Source organism: Elephantulus edwardii, unplaced genomic scaffold (assembly GCF_000299155.1).
Source record: "Elephantulus edwardii isolate Elephantulus edwardi_28Jun2011 unplaced genomic scaffold, EleEdw1.0 scaffold00089, whole genome shotgun sequence".
In the NCBI taxonomy this organism is placed as follows: Eukaryota; Metazoa; Chordata; class Mammalia; order Macroscelidea; family Macroscelididae; genus Elephantulus; species Elephantulus edwardii.
Window position 1 is genome coordinate 5,118,323 of NW_006399839.1, and position 26,314 is coordinate 5,144,636.

The 26,314-nt window shown below is 44.2% G+C and overlaps 1 protein-coding gene across 1 annotated transcript in view; it reads left to right on the forward strand.

Annotated features, from left to right (window-relative positions):
• Positions 1-26,314, forward strand: part of CCDC60 (coiled-coil domain containing 60) — a 230,048-nt gene that overhangs the window by 148,832 nt on the left and 54,902 nt on the right. The window contains exon 3 of the mRNA XM_006890496.1: positions 20,401-20,571. Within this exon, the coding sequence (XP_006890558.1) occupies positions 20,401-20,571 (171 nt within the window). The remainder of the gene's footprint in view (positions 1-20,400; positions 20,572-26,314) is intronic.

A 26,314-nucleotide genomic window follows, 5' to 3' on the forward strand; every position in this document is an offset into this window, starting at 1 on the left:
ATCACCATAGGCTCTTGCTCATATGTTGTTTCATGAAATTCTTCTGTGTCTGCCAATTCCTTTCGATACAGTGACTCAGTATATTCTTTCCATCTTCTTTTAATACTTCCTGGATCATTTAATATTCTGCTTACAGCATCCTTGATTATATCAACTCAAGGTTTGAATTTTTTTTTCTTCAGCTCCTTGAGCTTAAGAAACACTGAGCGAGTTTGGCCCTTTTGATTTTTTGACTCCAGCTCCTTGCACAATTCATTGTAATATTTTACTATGTCATCCCGCGCTGCCTTTTGAAATCTTCTGTTCAGTTCTTTAGTATCTTGAATTCTTCCTTCTGCTTTGGCTTCTCTGTGCTCCAGTGCAATATTCAGAGCTTCTTCTGACATCCATTTCAGTCCTTTCTTCCTCCTCTGTCTTTGTAATTACTGTTTGCACTATCCTGGATAATACCTTGATATCCTCCCACAACTCATCTGGTCTTCACTCATTAGTGTTCAAGGCCTCAAACCTGTTCCTAAAATGGTTCTGAAATTCAGGTGATAATTTAAAACATTTATTTCAAAGTGTTTTTACACCTACTTCCTCATTGTTGTTCTTTTACAAGTTGGGTTCAACAATATGTTTTCAAAGAACACACAAGAAGAGTGGGCTCATGCCTGACACCAGTCCCGATTCTTCCCCACACCAGGAGGTAATCCTGCATAATTCACAGACCCTCTCTGTACTCCTGTTCTCTTGCCTGTGTTGTAAGACAAATACTAATAGTTGTCTTGAAAGGTTGTTCAAGATGCAAAAGAGATTAGGAATTGTGAAGCTTTTCAGAGGCAGTTAATTGCACGAGAGGAGAGCAGCTGGTGGATTTGAACCACATGCCTTCAGGATTACAGCACAGCTTCTTACCACTAGGCTACCAGATCTCCCTGAGTTGTGAAGCTTTTTACAAAGTAACTGCTGTTGTTATGTGCCATCTTGTCACCTGTGACTCATAGCAACCCTATGTACAACAGCCCTAAACCCTGCTTTATCCTGTGCCAAACTTATTGTCTCTGACACACTTACTCTTATTACCCCAGTCACTGAATCAATCCATCTCATTGAGGGTCTTCCTCTCCTGTGCTGTCCCTCCACCCTCCCAAGCATGACATCCTTCTCCAAGGACTGATCCCTCCTTGCAATATGTTTAAAGTATGTCAGATGAAGCCTCAGAATCCTTGCCTCCAAGGAGCAGCCTGGTCTCACCCTCTCCAGGATGAACTTGTTTGTTCTCCTAGCAGTCCACAGTATATTCAACATGCTTCTCCAGCACCACAGCTCAAAGGCCATCAATCTCCTTCTATCATCCTTAGTCAGTGTCCAGCTTTCTGAGGCACAGCAAGTAATTGCAAAGACCATGGCCTGAACCAGGCAGACCTTAGTCATGTTTTAGTTATGACAATGGTTATACTAGAGTAGTGACTGTGGAGGTGATGGGAAGAACAGTTGTAAGTGGAGGTGATGGTAGCTATGGTGATGTTGATGGTTGTGGAGTAGTGCTGGTAGTGGTGATGATGGTGGTGATATTAATGACAGTGTGTTGGTGCTGAGACAGGGGTGAGCCTTCAGAACAAGAAAATCAACACTATCGTACATGAAAAAGGTACCACAAAATGACAGCAGTTAATTCAATTCATATCTATCAATAATTACATTAACTAAACACGCCAGTGGGAAAATAGAGAAGAAAACCTGGCCCATCAATATGTTGCTTACAACATACATACCTTAGAAAGACAGATTAAAATGAAAACAATAAAAAAAAGAGCAAGAGTGACATTATTATCTGATAAAACAGACTTTAAGGCACAAACGAGCGTAAGAAGCAAGAAAGGACATGATACATGATTAAAGAGTCAACCCTTGGAATCCATGGAAATAACAAAAAGCTTCTTCTCAAACCACAATGCTATAAAATTAGAAGTAAAAAACAGGAAGAACAAGGGGAGGGGTCAAATACATGAAAAATTAATAACACTCTGCTTAAAAACAATTGTTAATATGAGAAATAAAATGTGGCACTTAAAAATTCCAAGAATGAAAATGTAACATTCCAAAAGTCTTTGGGACACAATCAAAGCAGGCCTCAGAAGTCAATTTATATGTGCACACATCAAAAAATAAGAGAACCTCATAATGAGCACCATACCATGCAATTCAACAAACAAGGGAAGGGAAAATGAAAATCCCACAAGTCACAAAAAGAAATAAAAGAACAGAGATGACAGCAGAAAGAAATGAAACATAAAAACATATAGAAAGACTCAACAAGACTAAGAAATTGAATCATTTACAGAATTAATAAAATTACAACCAATGGCAACATTAACAAAGGAAAAAAGGAAGAAGATGCAAATAAATGATTGGGTGATGTCAGAATATAATCAACTGAAATGAAATGAGGACAGTGAGAGGGTACCCTGGAGAACTATACTCCAACAACTGTACCCCAGTTGGAGAACCGAGAAAAAATGGACTAATTTCTAGGAACACTTAACGTAGCACAGAGTGGGATAGAAAACATGAACAGATTCATCACAAAAGAAGACACTGAAGAGACCCTGACTCAGAGAGCTTTCTTGGAGAACTCTAACACAATCAGAGAATAGTAACACCAATTCTACTCAACCAGAGAAAAGAGTGGAATGCTGCACTCATCGTATAAAACCAGCATAACCCTCATACCAAAGTCAGGCAAAAACACTACTCAAAAAGAAAATTCTAGACAATGTCCCCCATTGAATATAGCTGCAAAACTTCTTAGCAAACATTTAAATTCATGAACTCCACATTTAAAAAAAAATTAAACCATTATGACCCAGTAGACTTCATACCAGGTACGTAAAGATGGTTCAACATTAGAAAAAAATCAATCACCTATCAATTTTGATGAGTTCCAATCTGTGCTCTACATCTAAGGCTATATTCCTCTATTGTTTATAGGGGTTTTTTAAGGTTGTCATTATTATTATTATTGTTAATGAAAATTTAGATATTTTGGATTTCCATTCATTCACTGTTAAACTTTTCTCCCTGCTCACCCCTCCCCTCCCCTCCAGCTTGCTCTTCTCTTTGAAAAGTAAAAGAAAAATTCTTTCATTTTTATACTATTCCTCCCCACAACTCCACTCCAGTATGCAGCCTTCATTCCGGACTCACGTCATGACAATAATACCTAATCATATGTACCTTTTAAACAGTTCTCTCTCTCATCTGTTTCAATGCAGTATACATAATTTATCACATCTTTCTCAGTCTTCCCCCGCATACCACTGTTGTTCCAGGGTTTTCAAAGGCCTATTATTTCAGAAATGGAGGGCTAATCCTGCTTCCTAGTCTGTCTTAATCTGGGAGCTCTGCTGAAACTTGCCTACCATCTGGCACCCAAAACACTGATGGTGTAGCTTCCACAAACCACAGCAACCCACAAGTTACTCCATTAAAGTAAACTGACAGACAAGTGCTGTACTAATAAGCTGTAAAGATTTACAGACCTTAACCCTTTCAGGCAAAATAACATCCAATCCCAGCATGAAGCAGCTAGAGTGGTCATTGTCCAAAACTCTGAAAGATTTTAGGGGCTCGATCTCTCCAGGTGGGAATGTTAGGATTAGAACTAATGATATTGGAGAGGCAAAAGTTATATCAGAGCCAGGAGCAGACAGTGGCATACACAAAGAAATAGTACTTTGGGCACATGAATGATATCTGAAGAAGTGGACACTTTGGGCTCATGAATGACATCAGAAATCAGGAACCAAAATGGCAACTACTCACCAAACTTTGAATTCTCCTTTGCATCATTTCATTGGCCAAACTCCAGCCCCAAGGCCCACCCAGAAAAGGCCGTCATAAATACCTCAGTAGCACATGGCCTTCCGTCCAAATCTCTTTTCAGGAAGGAGGTCTGCCCCTTTGTTACCTTCTAATAAATCTATCATTACTATTTACTCTCAAAAAAAATTACAGATTACAAAGTAATTAGCAACATGCAAGTTATTCCCCCAGTACTAAAAGGTGTCTTACCTCTAATCACAAACCATAAGGACAGTCAGACATACAAATATAATGTTGGAGGACAGCCTTATCTGGCATGAGCTGAGGCCCAGAGTGGTTTGGCAGGATGAGGTCACACATGAGGATATTATGATGCAGGCAGGAGCTGAGCTGGATCTCTTTGCCAGTGCTTGGCCAAAGGTAGAGAGTAGAGATTAAGGACAGAGATTCTAACCTAGGCAAAGATGGGATCTCATTGATGGAGAGTGCAAACTCAGACATAACCAAATGCCTTGATGGACTGAGTCAGAGGGCTTGAGGACTTCGGACCACAGTGCTAGGGCCGTCTTGGTCAGGTGGCATGATATACTCCATAAAGACAACACTCTCCATGCTACTTATGTGACTTTTGACTTACGTCTTTTATTTTTTTTATTTTTTTTAATTTTTTAACTTTATTTCAACATAACTATGTTTACAGAAATATACTTATAACAGTTAATAGAATGCAATTTAAATTTAACTTATCTTACACAATTTAGAACAAAAACTTGGTATATGGTTTAAGGTTTTTAAAAAAGGATTTGTAATCTGGTTTCTTTTTCATCTATTACAAATACAAATGTATAAAAGATCATCCCTCAAATGCTGCTAAAGCAGGCAGCAAGAACCATGAAAAATTTACCTTTGGTTTGCTTCAGAAAAACAACACGTATTGCACTGTAAAAGTTTAAAAAAATCTGTAACAACAATTTTGTTGTAGTTTCTATGCCAGCTTACAAAGTTCAGCAAATAATGTGTACATGGGGGATAGGGGTAGTCTATACACACACTTGAACCTTAGAAGTTACTTGATTTTGTTGGCACTGCATGTAGATTGTACATCTCCACAAACCAAGACTCAGGTAATTCCCTGACACCTTAATAGCTTGAGAGCAGCCATCTAAGAAACAAGCAGCTGCCCCTACTTTTCTGGAGCAAAGTAGAGGGAAGAAAAAGAAAAGCTTCAGGAAACAATGAGCCCCAAAGGCTAACAGATCTCAAGAATCACAGGCTCCACTAGCCAGAGGCCAAAAGAAGGAGATGGTACCCAGACATCAGCACAGACTGCTTTGATTGTGGTCACAAATAAAGGTCCTGCACAGAGCAGAACAAGGTGGAATAAAATTCAAAATCATAAAGACAGATTAGACATACTAGTTTGACAGACAGGTGTAGCCCCCCAAGACCATGGCGCTTAGACTACCTCCAAACCTAGAATTGCATGCACTTCCAGGAATCACTCTCCACGTAACAGGCAGGTTTATAAAGTGAATAGTAACACCAGTGAGAAACGTACTCCTCAACACACTCAACCATAAGCAATAAAAAAGATAACATTTACCCCAAAACAAAGTTTACAGGGTGGGAAGGGGCAGGAAAGATGGGGAAATGGAAACAGGAAGCTGGGGAGAACGTGGGAAGAGTTTCATTACGTTGAGTGGATTACAACTAATGTCACAAAATGATATTTGGATAGTGGGCAACAAATTTGCTCTGTAAACTCATCCAAATCACAATGAAATGGTTTTCTAAAAAGAAAAAATGTTACAGCTTAGTTAAGCCCTATGGAGAAATTCTCCTCTGTTCTATGGGGGTCACTGAATTAGGATCTATATTTGACACACTCGACAACAGCCTAAACCCACGTTATTGTTGTTATTAGGTACCATCAAGTCAAGTACAATTCATAGTGACCCTATGAACAACAAACAGATCTGAACCCTGTCCTATCCTGTGACATCTTCACACTGCAGACATGCTAGAGCCCACTGTGGCACTCACCGTGTCAATCCACCGGGTCGAGGGTCTTCCTCTCTTTCACCGACCCTCCACCCTTCCAAGCATCATGTCCCTCCAAGGGTGCCACCAAGCAATCTTTGACCCTATAAACAAGGGATCTGAACTTTGTCCTATCATATGCCATTCTCATTATCTCTGTAATATTCAAGCCTGTTGTTAGAGCCACTGTGTGGATTCATCTTGTTGAAGGTATTCCTCTTTTGTTGACTTCTGGCCTTTCCCAGTATAATGTCTTTGTCTAAGGACTGGTCCATCCTGATAACATTCCTCAAGTCCATGAGATGAAGTTCCATCGTCCTTACCTCTAAGGAACACATTCTCCAAAGACATACTTGTTATTCTTTTGGCAGTTCATGGTACATTCAATACTCTTCTCTAAAACCACAACTCAAAGGCATCATCAATTCTTCTGTCATCTTTATTCACTGCCCAATGGTAAGGTGCACAGCAAGTAAAGGATGACTTGAATCTGGTGCTCCTTACCCTTTAGACTGACACTGCACTTTGGAGAGGTCCCTGACAGCAGATTTTCCCAGTGTAGCAAGTCATTTGATTTCTTGACTGTTGGTAACAAGGGTGTTTGTTGACTGTTGATCCGAGCAAGATTAAATCACTGAGCTCTGGTGGCCTAGCAGTAAGGAGCTGCACTGTCAACTCAAAGGCATGTGGTTCAAATGCACCAACTGCTCCAGAGAGAAAGGTGGACAATTTTCTTCATTGTGATCTACAGCCTCTGAAAATCCATGGGAGGGTCAGCTGTGAATCCAGTCTGACTCAACAGCACATAACAGTAACAACTGTGCTTCTCACACATTCTGCAAAAGAACAACAAACTCAAGCTGTAGTTGGGTACCATCAAGTCAAGTACAATTCATAGTGACACTATGAACAACAGACAGACCTGAACTCTGTCCTTTCCTGAGCCATCCTCACCATCTCTGACACATGTGAGCCCATTGCTGCAGTTACTACTCTGTCAATCTATCTCATTGGGGGTCTTCCACTCTTTTGCCAACCCTCCGTCTTTCCAAGCATGAGGTCCCTTTCCAAAGAACAGCTTCTCCTAGCAACATGTCCAAAGTGTGTGAGGTGAAGCTTTGTCATCTTTGCCTCCAAGAAGCACTCTGGTTGCACGTTTTGAGATTGTAACTCACTGTGCTCTGATCAGCTGCATCTCCCTCTGAATCATCTTCCACACTAAAATGTGGGTTCTTCAGAGTCTCCCTTCCCTCTTTTCCTCCATTTTCTTTCGTGAACGTCTGAGATGGGGCTTAAATAAAGAAAAATTCCAGAAAAGAAAACCACTTTAAAGTAATTAGCATGTTTGTGCATGTAATGTCTTCTTCAGCAGAGCAGAGGTTAACTCCTTGGCCCTTTAGTTTAATAAATTTCATTACTTGCATGATAACCAGTTCCCTACGTGCAGCAGATCCACGAACTTTTATGAATTACTGAGTAATGCAATTTACTAAATCCCCAAATAACTGTGGTCTAATCAGGCAGTTCACGGCACCACCCTCAGAGTAGAGAACCTCCACAGCTTGCCACTTGAACTAAGTGCCACTTTCCTGCAGCTGGTGGGGCTTATAGTCAAACCACCCTCCTCCCTGTGCATACAGCACCCAGGGCCTGGGCTGAAAGAACTAGTGCAGGACTTCAGTGATGACAGTAACAATGACTGTTGTTGTTAGGTGTCATTGAGTCAGCTACTCCTCACGGTAACTCCATGCACAACAAATGGAAATCTTGTCTTATTCTGCTCCATCTTCATGAGCTCCACCATGCTCAAGCCCATCGTTGCAGTCGGGGCGTCAACCCATCTTCCGGGTCTTCCCCTCGTTTGCCGACCCTTCACTTTTCCCAGCAGGACGTCTTCTTCCAGGATTAGTGCCTCCTGACAACATGCCCAAAACAGGTAAGAAGTTTCACCATCTTCATCTCCAAAGAGCACGTTGGTTGCTCTTCCTCCCAGACAGATTTGTCTGTTCTTTTGGCAGCCCATGGGCTATGCAATACTCTTTGCCAGCACCAACAATGGCAGCAGTTTTTCAATCTTCTTTATTCTCTGTTCAACTTTCACATGCATCCAGGGCAACCGAACATATCATGGCTGTGTCTGGTGCATCTTTGTCTTTAATCTGACAGCGTTGCTCTTTAGCACTCTGGAGAGGTGTTGACAGCTGATGTGCCCAGCATAACATTTTTTAATTGCTTGGCTCCTGCTACCATGGGTGTTGATTGTGGCGCCAATCAAATGAAAATGAAATTAACTCCCTGACAGTGTTACTCTGTTCTCAACATCTATCATGACAACGTCTTATTGATCCAGTTATGAGGACTATTACCACTTGTTAACTTTATACATTGTGCTAAGGGCCTCTCATATATCTCATATATGCCAAGAATATTCTAGATGGTTTTAGAGGTGATATTGTGTTTCTTCCAGCAAAAGAAAACATTTTAAAATGTGTTTTGAAATCCTAACCCTTATATTAAGGAGGTGAGCCCATCTGTAGGCTCATCATTTTGGTGGTGGTGGTGGTGGTGGTGACGTTGTAGCAGAGTCTTGCATGTCCAAGGCTAATCACTGTTGCTGTTGTATTCTGTAGTGTTGGAACTGACCCATAGCTGACTCTCTGGCAGGTTTCCAGTGGCAGTTAATTTCACAGGAGGAGACTGCCCATCCTTCTCCCATGGAGCCGCTGGTGGATTTGTACTACGTGTCTTAGGGATTGCAGCACAGCTTCTTGCCACTAGGCCACCAGTGCTCCCTTAACCTAATCACTTCTGAGTTATAAAAAGTGTAGATTACCAAAGCGGCAATCACATACTGGAGAAGAGAGATACAGTATGAAGACATCTACAAGCAAGGAGCCAAGGAATGCCCAGAGCTAGGAATTCACATGGTGAAGAACCTGATTTGCACTTTTAACCTCCAGGAGTTTGAGGAAATAAATGTCCGTTGTATAAAGCCTGTACCTATAAATACCGGTCGCGTTTCCATGACAGAAGACTCAGCTAAGAAAGAAGTAATATCACCTTAAAAAGGTGACATTATTCCCTTAAGGTCACAGAAAGGAGTTAAATGAAGAGGAAATGATCCATCAACATACAACATTCCCTTGTTGTGTACTGTCAAGTCAGAACCCACCTACTGCTGACCCTCTAGCGGGGTTTCAGAGGCTGTAAATTATAGGAACGGATACTGCTCATCTTTCTCCCATAAGTCAGTTGAAGTTGAACTTACTTTTGGTTTGACAATTTCGTATCTCTAAGCCAAAATATTCTTGATAAACCTAAAAGCCATTTTCCTAAAGTAACACTTCAGAATCAGGTCCCCTGCATGTCATTTCTAGCTCCACCACTTACTAACCCTATAATCAGAGTATCTGGCTTCCCTGAGCCTTAGCATCAATAAAACAGAGCTAATGCTAGCCCTCCTTCACGAGGATGGGCACTTGTCGGGATTCAGTGAGATGATGCACATGAACGAGCTTAGCACTTACCGCAAGGCAAGCACTGTAGTCATTTCTGTGCGCTCCTCCCACTGCCCAGACAAGACCCATTTCTCTCCAACTTCACCCCCTCCATAGCTGCAGACACTCTTAGTATCTACATCCTGACTGCCCAAGGCATCTTCCTGGCTGAGTTTCATACTTCCTGATGTCACCTGCCTTTCCCTCATTACTCAGAACTACTATCCTTCCTTCCAATCTCCTTCCTTAGTCCATGAGGTATAACTTCTCATAAGCAAGAGAACAATGGTCATTTAGCATCCGGATGGTGGCTCCCTGGTCATCCCGGACTTGATTCTATTATTTACTATGACAGTCGTAGTATTGCTTTTATCCTGTAGCATTTCCTCATAGTCACAAATGACCGCTAGAGTGCCAGCCATTATGCCCAAGTTCTCGGCCACAGGTAGGGAAGAAGGGGGCCCAGAGCTACAGGCCACCCAGCTAGGCCCACTTTCTTTTAAGAGCTTTTCATGTCAGAAGCTCATCCCAGTGCCTTCTGCTTACACTGCACTGAGTTTTCCTTTATTCAAAGGAATTTGGGAAATGTAGTTTTGTTTTTTAAAGAAATTTTTAACTAGATACACTGATGTCCTAGATAATATCTGTTTCTAGATGTATTAAGAAGCAAAGGGAATGGACAGTTGATAGGCAACTGGCAATTTTCAACAACTGGGAGGGCAAAGAGAGGTAAGGAAGAAGATCAGCAAGTGCCGATCCTCGAGTCCACACCAGACCCAACCTTCAAGGGGCCTGCTATCAAGCAGTGAAGGCAACTGAGTCAGCAGACACTGCTGTACAGTGTGGTGAACGCACTGATGAGAAGAACGTGGATAGGAAGCAAGGCCTGCCCTTCAGAGGCTCATGATGTAGCCCAAGTTGGTGGGGAGAACAGGCAGGGAGAAGGGAAAGCGTGTGCAATGTGGAGGGATCAGAAGCTGCATGAAGAATGACAGGTGCATGGCTGGAGATAAAACCCAACTCTCAGAAGTCTCTATGACTGTGGAGACTCTGGGTGGGACAAATGGTTAATCCACTTGATTGGAGGTTCAAGCCTACATTGAGGTTACCTGGAAGAAAGGCCTGGTGATATACTTTGGAAACTCCATTGCTGAAAACCCTCTGGTGCACAGTGTTACTTGAAGACACCTGGAGCTGCCCTGAGTCAGGGTCGTCAGGACTTTATCCTGAGAAAAATGGGGAAACACTGAAGGATAGGGACTAGATAGGACTAGAATGATGAGATCTGCATTGTAGGGAAAGTCCCATGGAAGCTAGGTGGAGAACGGCTTTGGAAGGTGAAAGACCAAGTAAAAGAATAATTAGAATAAAAAAGACAATATATATCAGTTTCTGGTCAAGATGGTGGCAACCAGAAGAAATCAGGTGACAGTCGGGCTGTAAAGTTGATACCGCTTCATAATCAATTAACTGTATACAAAGGAGACACAAGTCATCTCTCAGTTTCACAGGTGAAGCACACGGGCTTTGGGCAGTGTAGTGATGAAAGTAAGCAAAAGGTCAGAGGTTCAAATCCACTATGGGAGAAAGATGTGAAAGTCTGCTTGCACAACGGTTCCAGTCTTGGAAACCCTGTTCTAGGGGATCGTCATGAATCAAACTCAACTATCACAATGGGTTTGGGGTTTGTTTCCTTTCCATTTACTTCTAAACAGCCAAGACCAAGAAATCTTCCAGCTTGTGCCTTCACGCAGTGCTCCTGGGCAGCCTGCCAGACACATGTTCCCTGTGGTCTAAGCCTCTGTAATGCCAGGTGAATTCTGCAGAGCTAGGGAGGACATGAACTTTGATAAATGTCGATAGTTGTAGAGGGGCTTCGGGACTTTTTGTTCATAGGTGTAAGGTAAAAAGTGTGCAGAAAACCAGATAAAGTAAAGCAGTGAAGTTTATTATCAGCTCTCAGGATAGGTTCCGCAGTCCCAGGCCAGAGGAAGGCAGTGTGGGGCAGGGAAGTCTCAAGAGAGTAAGTTACAGGCAAAATTTTATAGGCAGGCATTGAGGGGCAGGGTGTTCAGCTCAGTGGTCAGCTCTCCATGGAGGATGCTGATTGGACGCCCTCTGTTAGTTCCCAAATATGGAGCTACTACTCAGTTCCTTTAGGTGGACTGTGACATAGCTGATGGTTAGGCAAGATATGGCTAGGGGTCGTGCTCTCTTCTGACTGGCTGCATCTGTATTACCCCAGGCTGACTGGAATGTTTTCTCATAAGGTGGGGTTAGAGTGGAATGTCCCCTAGCTCCCTGGTGACCCTACAATGGGGTCACTATGAGTCAATTTGAAGACAATCAACAACAACAGGGAGGACGTAACTGTAAGGACATGACTTCATCCCTACTAAGACTCAAGCCCTCCACACCACTGTCATGGTTCTGGTGTCAATTTCCTTCTCTCTGATTCAGTGTACTAAATAACCCCAGATGGGTCCTTCTCCTGGGGTGGAAAGGAGACGCAAATCCAGAGGAAACTTTGGACTTGAGTGGGTGGTGACAAGTCTGACTCAGCACATCTTTCCCAGTTGGCCGTTACAATTAGCAAACGGCCCCGAGATGTTCCAGAGATGCTGGGATGTGATTTAATAAGAATGTGGTTGCAATAAGCACTCAGAATATGTTTGCGATCAATTTGCTGTATACATAATACGCTACCAGAGCAATCTTTTGTGCATGCCAGTTGACCTTTATCTCTGGCAATCTTGTCCTATAAAGAAGAGTGAAGATCCTCTATTGCAAATCATTAGCGCTGCGGAAATGGCTTTAATTTGCATGCTGACAAAGATATTAACTCGGGGAGGGGGGTGGAAATAATACAACACGTCCTTTTGTCTGAGAGGCAGTTCAGAATCTGTGTTGTGACTACAGTTGACTGAAGTTCAATTACTGTAATAAATGTATTCCAAATTTCATCTCAATTGCATTTGCATTTTAATGAATGATTCTCACCTTCTTGTCAATTTGGCAGCCAGGCTAGATTTATTAAGTTATTGTATAAACAGGGCATTCTAATGCGGGGATTTAAATGCAAAATATTTGCTCGGGTGTGTTTGAACTGGGGCTGCCTTATTAATTTGCCTTTACCAAGTTGCCTGGAAGTGTGAGAATGTAGGAACGGCATCTTCAGCAGTCCTCCATTCTAACAGGCCTGCTCAGTCTTCCTCTGAAATCAATATGTCTAGGTGGGCTGACAGGCGAGGGGAGGGAGGCCAGGCAGATAAACTGCCGCACCAAGCCTCCGGCCTCAACAAGCTGGGAATAAGCTGATGGATTTCCTATTATTTGGAAACAGTAAAATTCGTTAAGTGAAAATTTCCCATGTAGGCAGTTCCCTCCTGCTCACATAGGACATGCCCGCAATCCGACTGTCGGAGCGTTTGTTCATCTTAATGTCATCCTCCTGGCTTTATGGCCTCATATTTCTTGCGGCCAGAGATGAAAATGTGAGTGGAAACCAGCCAGATGCAGGGCCATAATCTCATTAAAAGTTTCTCTGTTGTTTCTCTCTCTCTCTCTTTTTTTTTAAAAAAATACATAAGAACTGGTGGTTTTTAACAAAGTAATTTGGGGTAGCTAATCCCATGCCCCCCTTTGGAAAGGAATAACACGAGTTCCCTTCATCTCCCAAGCTCTCTGGAACCCCACAGTTTCTTGCCCAGCCCTGGCCAAAGATGGCTGGGGCAGTCTGTTTTCAGTGATGTCCAGTTCTTGTTTTCCTTTAAGACCCTGGGGTGGGAAGGTAAGCCAGGTAATAGGAGACTTACTGCAAGCAGTGTCCTCCAAGGAGGCGAATGTCCATTACAGATATTTGTAAAGAACTCTGAGATCGCTAGCATGTGTCAAAGTTTTCTTTGAAACTGCAGACGAGGGGCCAGCAAGCCAGTTCCTGGTCAAGTGGATTCAGCTTCTGGTGACCTTGTGCATTTCCAGGGCAGAACTGTGCTGTGTAGTGTTTTTAAAGGCTGAATTTTCTCATAAGTAGATCTCCAGAAGTTTCCTTTGAGGCGCCCCACAAATAGCCAAATTTTCTATTAGCGACCGAGCCTGTGAACTATTTGCACCAGCCTTCTCCTGAAGGCAACTGAGAGATTTCCATCTGGTGAGAGTTTGGTTGCTTTTTTTAATCACAGAGAGGGAAAGAAAGGATAGTATATAAAAATTTCAATGTGTTAAGTTACTTGGGAATTTTGTGGACATGCAGATTCTGATTCTGGAATTTAGGATAAAGGGGAAGATTCTACGTTCCTAGAAGCTCCCAGATTATTGTTGATAAGACACTTGATTGTATATCTGAAGGGAAAAATGGCCAGATAAAGATTTATAATGGAGAACTCGGGTGGTGGTGGCCTAGTGGTAAGGAGGTGTGCTGTGTCTGAATCTACCACCTGCACTATAGGAGAAAGATGGGCCATCTCCTCCTGTGAGATCGGCTGCCTCTGATAATCACTGGAGGGTCAGTCATGGGTTGGTCCCAACTCTACAATACATATAACAACTACTGGTGGTACAGAGGGAGCACAGGTGGCTGTACAATATTGTACAGATCTTGCCTCTAACCTGAGGCAGCATCTCTCTTGCAGTTCAAATCCACCAGCATCTCCTTGGGGAAAAGATAGTCAATTTCCTCCCATGTGATTTACAGCCACCAAAAACCTGCTAGAGGGTCAGCTATGAGTCAGTTCCAACTCGACGGCAATGAGTATTCTGCTGGAGTAGAGAGCTGTGCTGCTAATCCCACAGGGTGGAGGTTCAAATCCACCAGTCATTCCACGGAAGAAAGTTAGGTTAACTTCCCCCCTTGTGGGTTCCAACCTCTGAAAAGCTGGTTGGTTACAAACCAGCCATTTGGGTCATTATGATGCCCTGGCAAGGATTCTTAATCTCATCACAGAGCATTGCTGAGATATTTTGTCCAGAATGCTGGATACTTCTCAGAACCAAACAAAACAACTCCACAGTAGAACATTCTAACTTGCAGTAACCTTAGGGAGCTCTGGTGGTCTACTGAGTAAGGAGCCATGCTGCCAACAAAAAGGCAGGTGCTCCAAGAGAGAAAAATGGACAATCTCCTCCCGTGTTTTAGAGCCTCTGAAAACCCACTGGAAGGTCAGCTACAAATCAGTTCTGACCCAACAGCAAACAATAATGTCTTTTACTGAGCAGAATGTCCCCAAAGGATTTTCTTGGCTATAATCTTCACCCACTGGTGAAGTCACCATCTGTCAGTCTCCTATACTGTGATGGACCAGTTACTTCAAATACAAGTAGGGTCTTCCAGGACGGGTATGTTCCAGTGGAGCTTTGAGACTAAGGCAAACTGAAAGAAAAAGCCTGGAGATCAATTTCTGAAAATCCATGAAACCTCTACAGATCACAATAACAGAGTCTCAAGTAACTTAGTGCTGAAGACACACCCCTCGGGCTGGAAGGCATCTGGAATGCAACTGGGAGCAAGATGGGTTGACCCAGTGGCTCTAACAATGACCTTAAACACAGCGACACCGTGAGGATGGTACAGAACCAGGCAGCATTGGGTTCTGTTGTTTAAAGGGTCACCATGAGTCGAAACTGACTGAGTGGTACTTATGGAAGCAGATCACCAACCCTTTCCTCTGCAGCCCCTGATACACTTGAAAACACTATTCTTTTTATGTTAGTAGTGACCTGGTGGGTTAAAGAGCTGCGCTGACCACCCAAAGGGACGCAGTTGGATCCACAGGCTGCTCCTCAGTAGAAAGACAGGCAGTCACCTCCTGTGTGATTTACAGCCTCTGAAAACCCACTGAAGGCTCAGCTATCATCTAGTTCAGACTCCATGAGACAGAACAACAACAAAGTTGATTGCAGACCATTTACGCTATCCAGGGACCTATAACTGTTCAGAAAGGGCTTAATTTCAGCATTTTGCTCCAGACTAGCTTTTCTCAGGTCTGAGGTAATTTCTCTCTTTGTAAACTAAGTTTTAAAATCTAGCAAGCACAATTATTTTTTTGTACAGAGTTTAACATCTCTGAAATTAGAGCACATTATGCAATCATGTCTGGATTCAGTTGGTACGTGTTTTTCTTTCTTTGTGACTCATAAAATAATGACATGTCCTGCAAGAGTTGGCTCTTATAAAAGTCACCTATTTTCACCACAATGCTGTGTAACAAGCCACCTGAAAAACGCAGACTGTCAAGTACTTCTGGCTCCTGTGTCCATAGGCAGACTGACGTTTGGCTGATACAGGCTGGAATTTAGTAATAGTATTCTTGCCTTCCATGCAGGAGACTTGAGTTGGATTCGTAACCAATACACTTGTCGTTCTTCCAAAACCCACTCTTTCATCGCAGGCTTGTGTGTTGCTGTGATGCTGAATGTATTTCAGCTGAACTTCCAGAGTAAGAGTAGAGAGAAAAGTCTGGCAATCCAGTTCTGAAAATCAGCTAACGAAAACCCTGTGGCTCACAACAGACTACTGTCTGACACAGTGTTGCAAAGGGGGTGCTGGTGGCAAAATCCATGGGCGGGGGTTTCACTACTAACCCAAAGACCATGCCGCTCTAGTGGTTCAAATCCCCCAATGGCTGCAAGGGAGATAAACGTGCATACTCCTCCAGTATGACTGACAGCCTCGGAAGCGCAACGGACGGTCAGCTGTGAGTCAGTTCCAACTGACAGCAATGAACCAAGTGCTGGGCGACAAGCTTCCAAAGTCAGAAGGCTCTCAAAATACCCAGCAGCTTCAACAAGGCAACCGAGCAATGAGAGTTAAGATGGTGCAGAATCTGCAAGTGCTTCATCCCACTGTGTGTGTGTGTGTGTGTGTGTGTGTGTGTGTGTGTGTGTGCGCGCGCGCGCGCGCGCGCTCCACTTGATGGCACCTCATGACAAAGGAGTGCCAGAGCAAACCGCTGTCCTCCCCATGGTCTCTCCATGAGGAGTGAGCCCTGAAGCCCTCTCCTGCGGAGGCATCTGTCCTCCTCAGCCAGGCCCTGCTGAGCATCCCGCACTTGTCCGCACCCCCACAGGCTCCCAACCAGAAAGCATATGCCCCTTAAAAACAAAACCCTGCGGCCTCCCAGGCAGCAGTCAGGAAGAAATTGAGCTGGGCAGAGGAAACTTTGCATTTTCTAATCCGCCTCATCCTCCGCTTGCCTGATGCAGTTAATTATCTCCCTCCCCATCGCTCTGCTGCAATGTTAGCCGGGGGAGTTCTACTGCCGGAAAGCAGCAAGCAGGAGGCCCCGGGTGAGTAGATTTAAAGGCAAAAGCGGCTCTTCCCAGCAAATAGCTCCCTTCACACAAATAGCCTGGTAATCAGCAATAATGATGAGGAAAATGCAGGGAACATACAAGGGAATTAAATGGGAATTTGCTAAAATATTAAGCATTTTTAAATGGGCCTTTGCGGTGCCGGGGGAGTGCTTGTGAGCTCGCTGAATGAACAGCCTGTAGTCTTTGAGGATCCCAGAATAGACCAGTGTGTCTGACATGAGGACCCAGCCCCTTCATCAGCTCCCTTCATCTCTCACTAGCTACTTCCAGGAGACGAGCACTGAGAGTGGGGCCAGCTGGGCTGATTCCTGCCATTAGCCACCACTCATTGTCCAGGCCTGTGGTCACCTGGTGAGACCGGTATTCACTCTAGTTGCATCTAGTGATTTGCTTGGCTTTTTTATGTTATCCTCCCCTGACCAGATGCTGGAGAGGAATCTCCTCCTAGTTCAGGACTGGGAGTTACAGACACTGACTATCGAGTTTTGGAATTCTGTTTTTTTTTTTTAAAAAAAAATCTTTTGTTCAACAATCTAAAAAAAATTAATCTTATGTTGTTGTTATGTTAACACTGAGTTGGAACCAACCCTCAGCTGACCCTCCTCCAGTGGGTTTCAGAGGCAGTAAATGCATGGGAGGAGCCTCCCGTCTTCCTCCAGCAGAGCAGCTGGTGGATGCAAACTGCGCCGCCTTTGTGCTGCAGCGCAATTCCTCACTGCTTCCGCCGTCAGGAATCGTGTGAAAGATTGTTCCCCTCTTTGCACTGGCCGCTCAGATGCTCCGGGTCAAATATGTGTCCCCAGACACAGAGACACAATTTTTCATTACCTGCCTTCACCTGATGTTATTTTTTTAATCTTCTTTTTCCTGTGTCCTGCTGTTTTGCCCTTAAATGTGTATCTAATCCTTCTTTTTTGGAATAAAAGCATATAGCTCTGGTGGCCTAGTGGCAAGAAGTTGTGCTGCAATTACAAAGGCACGTAGTTCAAGGCCTCTGAAAACCCACTGGAGGGTCAACTACCAGTTGGTTCTGGCTCAGTGGTACACAACTACAACAACAGGCCGTGTACAGAAAGTTCTGGTAGTATAACCCATAGGGAGCTCTAATGCTACCAGAAGGGATTTGTGTCTGGCTGTCTGAACCCACCAGCAGCTCCAAGAGAGAAAGATGGGGAATCTCCTTCCATGTGATTTACAGTCTCAGAACCCTTAGGAGTGTCAGTTATACGTTGATTCTGACCTGACTACAATGAGTGAGTGTATGAGGCAGCGTGTCTGTATGACCTGCTGCCTGGCAAGTCCTCCAACTTTAATTCCGGTCTCTCCCATACAGCCTGCTGTGGTCCAGATGTTCTAAGATGCCTGCTGCTTCCTAAGTAGGCCATTACACTCACCTCTTTGATATTTTGATATTCTGTCCACTGGTGGACCACTTCCCCCTTCTCCTACTGGTGATTTTTCTACTCAGTCCAAATATCACCTCCTCCAGAAAGTCTTCCTAGATATCTCTGGGTTCTTTGGAACTGTGTTGAGATATTTATGGATGTGCTTCTCCCAATGGACTGTAAACTCTGGATGCCTTTTCTTACTCTTCTGTGTAGGCCTAGTGTCCTATACTTATACCTGCAATAGCAGGTTCTCAATCAATGTCAGCCAGCAACACAAATGAATGCAGGTCATTATTTGGCTATACCTGGGCAGAACAATGTGAAAAATGCTAGGGAAGGCCCACCACCCACTTTCCAGCATTTTCCTAATGGACATTTATAGGTGGTCCTGGCTGAAATGAAATGTCACCCATAGTAACACCGTAATGCTTCTGAGTAAATGCAGGGCTCTATGAGGAGAAATGTGGGGTCAGGATTGGTGGAAGATCTATCTCAGCAATCTGCGTTATGCAGATGACACAACCCTGCTTGCTGAAACTGAGGAGGACCTGATGCACTTGCCGTAGAGGGTCAAGGACTACAGCCTTCAGTACGGACTGAGGGTCAATGTCAAGAAGACAAAGATTCTCACCACTGGACCAACTGGCAGCATCAGGATGGATGGTGAAGAGATTGAGATTGTTAACAACTTTAGTTTACTTGGCTCCACAATCAACACTCTTGGCACCAGCAGCCAGGAAATTAAAAGACATATTGTCGTTGGGAAAGTCTGCTGTTAGGGACCTCTCCAAAGTACTGAAGAGCAATGGTGTCACTCTGGAGACTAAGGTGCATCTGATACAGGCTATGGTCTTTGAAATCACTTGTTATGCATCAGAGAGTTGGACCATGACCAAGGAGGATAGAAGGAGAATTGACGCCTTTGAGCTGTGGTGCTGGAGAAGGGTATTGAATATACCATGGACTGCCAAGAAAACAGATTCATCCTGGAGAGGGTTAAACTGGGCTGCTCCTTGGAGGCAAGGATTCTGGGGCTTCATCTGACATACTTTGGATATGTTGTAAGGAGGGACCGGTCCTTGAAGAGGGACATCATGCTTGGGAGGGTAGAGGGACAGCGTAGAAGGGGAAGACCCTCTATGAGGTAGATTGATTCAGTGACTGGTTAATCGGGATGGGAGTATCAGAGACAGTGCGATTGGCACAGGACAGAGCAGAGTTTAGGGCTGTTGTACACAGGGTCGCTATGAGTCGTAAGCGACTCGATGGCACATAACAACAACAACATCAGTCTAGCCATGACAGCTTGGTGCGAATTTTCCCATCCAAAACTGGGCCCAAGAAAGCATCCAGGAGAGGGAAGAGGGCAACTTTGGTAATGGGGGAGGAGCTATTGTTTCCTCCAGGGATATGCCCAAGACTGAAGTAGGCACCCACACGTAGCCCCACGTCCTTCCAGGCCCAACATTCGGCTCTATCATTAGACTCATGTCTCTCTCGCCGGCTACATCAGTCATTCTAAGTAAGGGATCTATGTCTTGTTCATCATCACGTTCACAACAGTCAGCACAATGTCCAGAATATCCTGGGGCTGGCTTACTACTTGGAAAATTAGCGAAATTTAATTTCTTCACCAAAAGTTATAGCTACAAGAAGTGGGAGTGGCTCAATACAGTCCCTGACAGCACCTTAGATAGTGAGATCGATAGACAGATGGACAAAGATATGTGCACACCTCACTCCTTCCTTGTCACCTCCTAGGGTCACCAGCTCTAATGTCAAGACAAAGGGGGAGGGGAGTGCACAAACCATCAGGTACAGGTTGGCTAAAGCAAGCCAGTACAGAGACATCTGATTAGAACAGTGGCTGAGGAAGAAAAGAAGGAGCACAGTAAAGTCCCACATATGTTACCTGGAACAGCAAGCTCCTGCACATTATTACTCGCACATCTGAGCTGTGCTTGCCAAAGTTAGCACTCATGCAAACTGAAGAGAAGGCAGCCTTGACCCAGGACGATCTACACAGCACCATCATAGAGCATGGGTGAGCCAGACACCCTGCCAACCCCTCTGTATGCATCAAATGAATCCCTCAATGCCAGATACCCTGCCAATCCCCCTGCATACATCAAATGAAACACTGCCCAGGCCTTGCCTATATCAAGGCCTAGACAGGCTGAATGACTCACGTAAAGTTACAAGTAGGGTCCAGAAGTCAACGGCGGGACAGGCACCTCCACAACGGTAAAAGCGGGGAGGCTCCCTGTATCCCCAGTGCCTCTCAGAGATTACCAAGCCAACTCATAAGGGTGCTGTCTTCACCTTTTCAAGGTTACTCCTCCGACTCTCTCTAGATTCTTCATTCAGTCAGTGAAGATCGGCCGGGGATACTTCACGATGCTTAAGGAGGAGAGCGCAAAGAAAAAGATGGATCAGCAACGTCAGAAAATGGAAGAGGAAGAAAGAAAGAAATTCCAGCCAGCCAGTAAGAGCTCCGATATACACTTCGGTGACACTCTTTTGAGGTGAGTGTGGCTGGGGGGGCTCCGGCACTGATGGTCTTGGGAAGGATCACTGGGAGTGAATGCTACCCAGTGGGGTTGAGTGATGTCATCACTACGTATTATCTGTCCTCACGGTTGACAGTAAGAGCTACATGAGGAATCCTGCTGGTTCCAAGTGAGTCTCTTTCCCTGCCCTTCCAAACTTGTCCTTACCTCCAGACTTTGCCATGCTATTCCCTGGATTTCAAATATTCTTGCCCTCGACCTCTACCAACTAAAGTTCTAGTCATTATCCTACTCATAAAGTTCTACCTCACTTGTAAAATAACAGGCCTTTGAAAACCCTATGTTCAATAAAGCACACTTAGATTAAACTAGCAGATATAGCACTGGAGGCTGAGCCCTCCAACTGGAAATACAAAGGAGGAGGAACAGTTGCAAGCAGACATTAGTGATTGGAAAAGATTGTCACAGAAGTGGGTAATGGAGGTAGGTGTGTCAGAGACAGTGAGATCTGCTCAGGACAGGGTTATTGTGCACAGGGTCTCTATGAGTTTCGGGTAACTTGACGGCACACAACAACAACAGCATCAACACTGTGGTCAGTCTCCTCCTGTGCGATCCACTGCTTCTGAAAGCCCACAGGAGGGTCAGCTATGAGTTGATTCTGACTCAGTGGCACACAACAACCACACACACCTGCTAATTCCCCGATTTCAGCCCCAGCACCTCCAGCATCCTTTGTGATGTGGTGGGCCAACACAATGACTATGACAATGAGGTCAGGTTGCCAGAGATGGAGAGGTTGGCTCAGGACAGGGCAAGGTTCAGAGCCGTTGTTCACTATGAGCCATAGTCAACTCAACAACACATAACAACAAGTTTACAAGTTCCCCTAAGGGAGTCTAATATGAAGCCAAAATTGCAAGTCACTATGTTATGACTACATTCAAGAACTCAGATTGCCAGACTAAACAGAAGCAGGCACACCCTTAGCACTTCCATGAGGGTCTCAAGAGCTCAGCAGGCCCCCTACCTGCTGTGCAATGACACAGAGAGCCCAGAACTCGAGTGACTCCAGCCAGCTGACAGCCATTCCCTGGAATAAAGAGAAGGCTGGTCCCTTGAGCAGGAACTATGCTCAGGTGAGCAGGCAAAGAGAGGGTTATTGGAGGGAGCTAAAAAGGACTCCCCTGCAGCCGCTTGACTAACTTGGTGGTAAGGCCCCATTGTTTGCGTGGGCTTGTTTCATCTCTGGTAATGAGACATAGTTCTTTTCTCCCCACTCCATGGTTCAGAGTGTGAGACATGGTTTACTTAAAGTTTACTATGTTGAGATTTGCACACGAGACACTTCATACACTGGCCTGGCTCTATGCTATCTGATGGGCTCTATGTGCTGTACGAGGCTGGTTATTAAAACTGAAGGCCATGGCCATCTCTACAGTGTACCCATGGCAGAAAAGTGGAGACCGAGGGTTATTAAAGAACAACTGCATACTGCCCAGTACAGAACACTGAGCCTCCCAGGACTTTGGTTCAAGTCCCAGATTCCCCTGAGCCAACAGTGTAACTTAGAGCATGTCTCCTTACCTCCCCAGCCCCTCTTTTCTTCATTCATAGTGTTGCTGGCAAAATTATTTCAGCTCACAGAGACCCGAGAGGACCGACTAGGGTTTGGAAAGGTGTCATAGTCACAGATGCAGCCCGTAGAAAGGTCAGGTGTCTCTGCTGATTTGGTTCAAATCCACGAGTGGCTCCACAGGAGAAAGATGAGCGGCCTCCTCCTGTGTGATTTTCAGCCCAAAGGATGAGCACTGAGACTACGAACCGACTCGATCAATGGCAGTAAGTCTGAACCATCTCAGAAGATCATCGGCTGGTTTCGCCTCTGGAGTCACTGGTGATTCTAATTACAGATCTTCTGTGTGCGCGCACACCATCTAGCTGGAACCAACTCAAAGTTGACCCTCTAGTGGGTTTTCAGAGGCTTTAAATGGCCCATCTTTCTACCTCAGAGCAACTGTAGGATTCGAGCCATCTGCCTTTAGGTTGACAGTGCAGCTCTTTTACCACTAGGCCATCAGAGCACCCTGACCTTTCTTTCATTTAGTAGCCGTGAGCTTAACCATGGTGCTGCCAGATGCTCTCTTCACCTGTATTCATGTACCAAATTCATAAGATTGGTATGTGGATTAAATGACACGATGCCACACAGGCTGGCACATAACTGGTCAATGAACGTTAGCTATCATTACACAGCTGGGCATGTCTGGTGGCCTGGTGGGTAAAGGGCTGCACTGCCACTATGAGGGCACATGATTCCAGTCCCCCTGCTGCTCTCCAGGAGAAAGATGGGCCTCCTCCCTGCATGTACGCAGTTCGCTGGCTCTTAAGAGCTGCCGGAGGGTCAGCTATGACTTGGTTCCAACTGGATAGCACGTAACATAATAGTAACATTAATGTGGTAACAGAGAGCCCTAAGTGGCTTAGAGCTGGGGTGCTGATTACATGTTGAGTGGCAATTCAAACCCAGAAGCCCCTCGTCAGGTGAAGGATGAGACAATCTCCTCCCATTAAGATGTATAGTACTGGACGCCCAATAGAACGTCACCCTGAGGCTCAGGCCCACCCAGAGGTGACTTGGAAGAAGGGTCTAGTCGTCTGCTTCCAAGAAATTACAAACATTATACTAAAAAGATATATTAAAATATATTATGATTGTTGTTGTTGTATATCATCAAATTGGAACTGACCACTAGCTGACCCTCCAGCAGGTTTTCAGAAGCAGTAAACTGTGTAGGAGGAGACTGCCCATCTTTCTCCCACAGAATAGCTGGTGGATTCGAATGGTATACCTTTGTGTTGGCAGCAAAATTTCTTACCACTAAGCCACCAGAGCTCCCTAAGATACATTACTAATAATAAAATATTTATATATATATATATATGCAAAAGCCTATGGACTTGAGTTCCACACTGGCATACATGGTGTTGCCATGAATTGAAATCAAAGAATCTGATTTATCTGGGCCTCAGTTACCTTGAATGTCAAAATTTAAGGCTAGAGAAAGTCTTCATTTTCATAAAGATTAGAAAACAGGCTGAATCATCTCTGTGGGACTTTCCTACATAAAAGCAACACTTCCTATAAATATAATCCCAATCGTATATATTTTTTAAAAATCCAACCAAGTGTTCATATATAAATATTGTTTCACAAAGTATTTAATCTTGTACATTGTAAGAGCAAAAGGGATTCTTCCCCTCCATGCCCACCCCACCTCACACACATGCACTCTGGATCTAAGACTGCAGAATACGTTTTTTTACAGCAAAGTTTTAAGGCTGACAGATTGTGCATGGGGAAAGGGAAATGAAGCATGTCCCAGAAGATCTCTGCCTGGGAGCAGTCTCTCCCACTGTGCTCCATGACCTCCTTTCTCAGCTGCAGATTCAGCACAAAAGGTTTGGGGTGTGGGACCAATGGATAGAATTTGTCTTATTATTGTGCCTAAGAGAAGACATCAAATCAGAGACTAAGGAGTGTGAAAGCTGGGTTAATTTCCGCATCTGTTAAACCATTGGGAGACGCAGGTGAGCCAGGAAGACAGGGCTATGCCAGTGTAATTGCCTATGGTTTCCTTAGCTCTCAAAGTTGAATACAGAGCCCACAGAAATTAAAAAAAGCAAAACAAAAAAACCAAACAAAACCCAAACACTACAAAACTGGTGAATCCAGATGCTAGTTCTGGTTGTGGTATTTTGGTTGGTTGTTGTTTGTTTGTTTTTTGGGGGGGAACTCTGTGACTTCAGGCTCTTCCTCGAATTTCAAGCAGGCAGGTAAAGTACCTAACATGCATCTCTGGATGGCCTGCCATGGCCACCCCATCCCATTTTGCAAAGCAAGGCAGAGTGACTCTTTCAAAATAGGAATCACTTCCAGTTTAAAATGACACTCCACTGTTGTTCAGTTCCGCTGAGTCTACTACCACTCACATCGACCTACCAACAGCAGATCTGAACGTTGCTGGGTCTGCACCCCTCATGATCAGTATGTTCACGATCTCTGACGTGCTCTAGTCACTGTGCTGGTTCATCCTGTGGAGAGTCTTCCTCTCCTCTCTGCGCCTCCACCTTTCCCAACATGATGTCCTCTTCCAAGGACTGGCCCCTCCAGACAATATGCCCAAAGTCTGTGGGTCAGGGTGTCACCATCCTTGCCTCTAAGGAGCACCTTGGCAGCACCTCCTCCAGGATAAGTTTGTTCATTCTTTTGGCAGTCCAAGAAATATTCAGTGCTCTTCTCCAATATCAAATTCAAAGGTACTGATTCTTAATCCAGCCTACTGCCTGATTTTTAGAAATAAAGTTTTATTAGAACACAGCCATGTATATATTGTAAACATACTGCCCACAGCTGCTTTCATGCTTTCACAGCAGCTCTGGCAAGTTGTGAACAGTCAGAACGGGCTCTAGTCTTGGCCGATGGAGCCAAAAACATTTACTTCCTCACCCGCTAAAATGGACATCTGGAAACCCAAGTGTGCATCAAGGGACTTATGGATAAATAAACTGTGATACATTTGCACCAAGGAGTACTTACTGTGCAACAATGAAAAACGATAAATAAAAAACTCAGTAAACCTTGCATCATACAGGTGCATCTGGAGAACACTAGGCTGAATCAAATAAATCCTTCACAAAAGGACAAAAGTTGTACAAGATCACTATTATAAAAAGCTAAAGAAAGATTTATACACAGAAAGGATCACTGTTGAATGGTTACCAGAAATAGGGAGGGAGAAGGAGTATAAATTAGTAAGCAGACAACAAAGCACTATCTTTGAGGTGATTCTTACTCATAGTAAGATCCTCCACTGGGTTTCAGAGGCTGTAAGTAGTTACAGGAGGAGCCTGCCTTTGTTTCTCCCATGGAGCCTCTTGGTGGACTTGAACTGCTAACGTTTTGATTCACAGCATAACTCTTAACACACTATGCCAACAGAACTCCAAATGGGAAACACATGTATATACATAAAGGAAAAGGCTATATACAATAAAGGAATGAGCGGCACAATAGCACTAAAGAAAGAAAACACACAGAAGGACAGAAAAAATGAGTGAAAATCTGAATTGTAGGGAAGAAGTAGGGAAAGGGTGATTGACTGATTATATATTGTTGGTTTTGAAATTAATGTTATAACAAATATGTATGAGTGGTTGGATGAAAACAATACATTTGCTTTGTACACTTTCACTAGGGTCACATTAACTTCAAAGAAAACACTTCCACCCCCTAGGACAGAGTCAGGGGACGCTGATGGCACAGTGGTTAAAGCATGAGGATGCAAACCTAGGTCTACAGTTCAAACCTACCAGTTGCTTTATGAGGGAAAGTATGTGGCACTTGGCTTCCACAAAGATTATTATTGTTACGTGCCACCAGAGTCATCATGTCCATCAGTTTGAACTGACCCACAGCTGACCCTCCAGTGGGTTTTTAGAAGCTATAAATCACATGGGAGGAGACAGTCCATCTTTCTCTTCCAGAGCAAGAGATGGTGGATTCAATCGGTGTTCCTTTGAGTTGGCAGTGCAAGTCCTTACCATTAAGCCACCAGCATGGGCACATATGCTTTGTTCACTGACCGTGTCTAGAAAGGTGCCTGGAAAACAGCATCAGATCAGTTGTTGAGTTGATTCCAACTCCTGGTGAGCCCGCATGTGCCCGCATAGAACTGTGCTCCACAGGGTTTCCAGG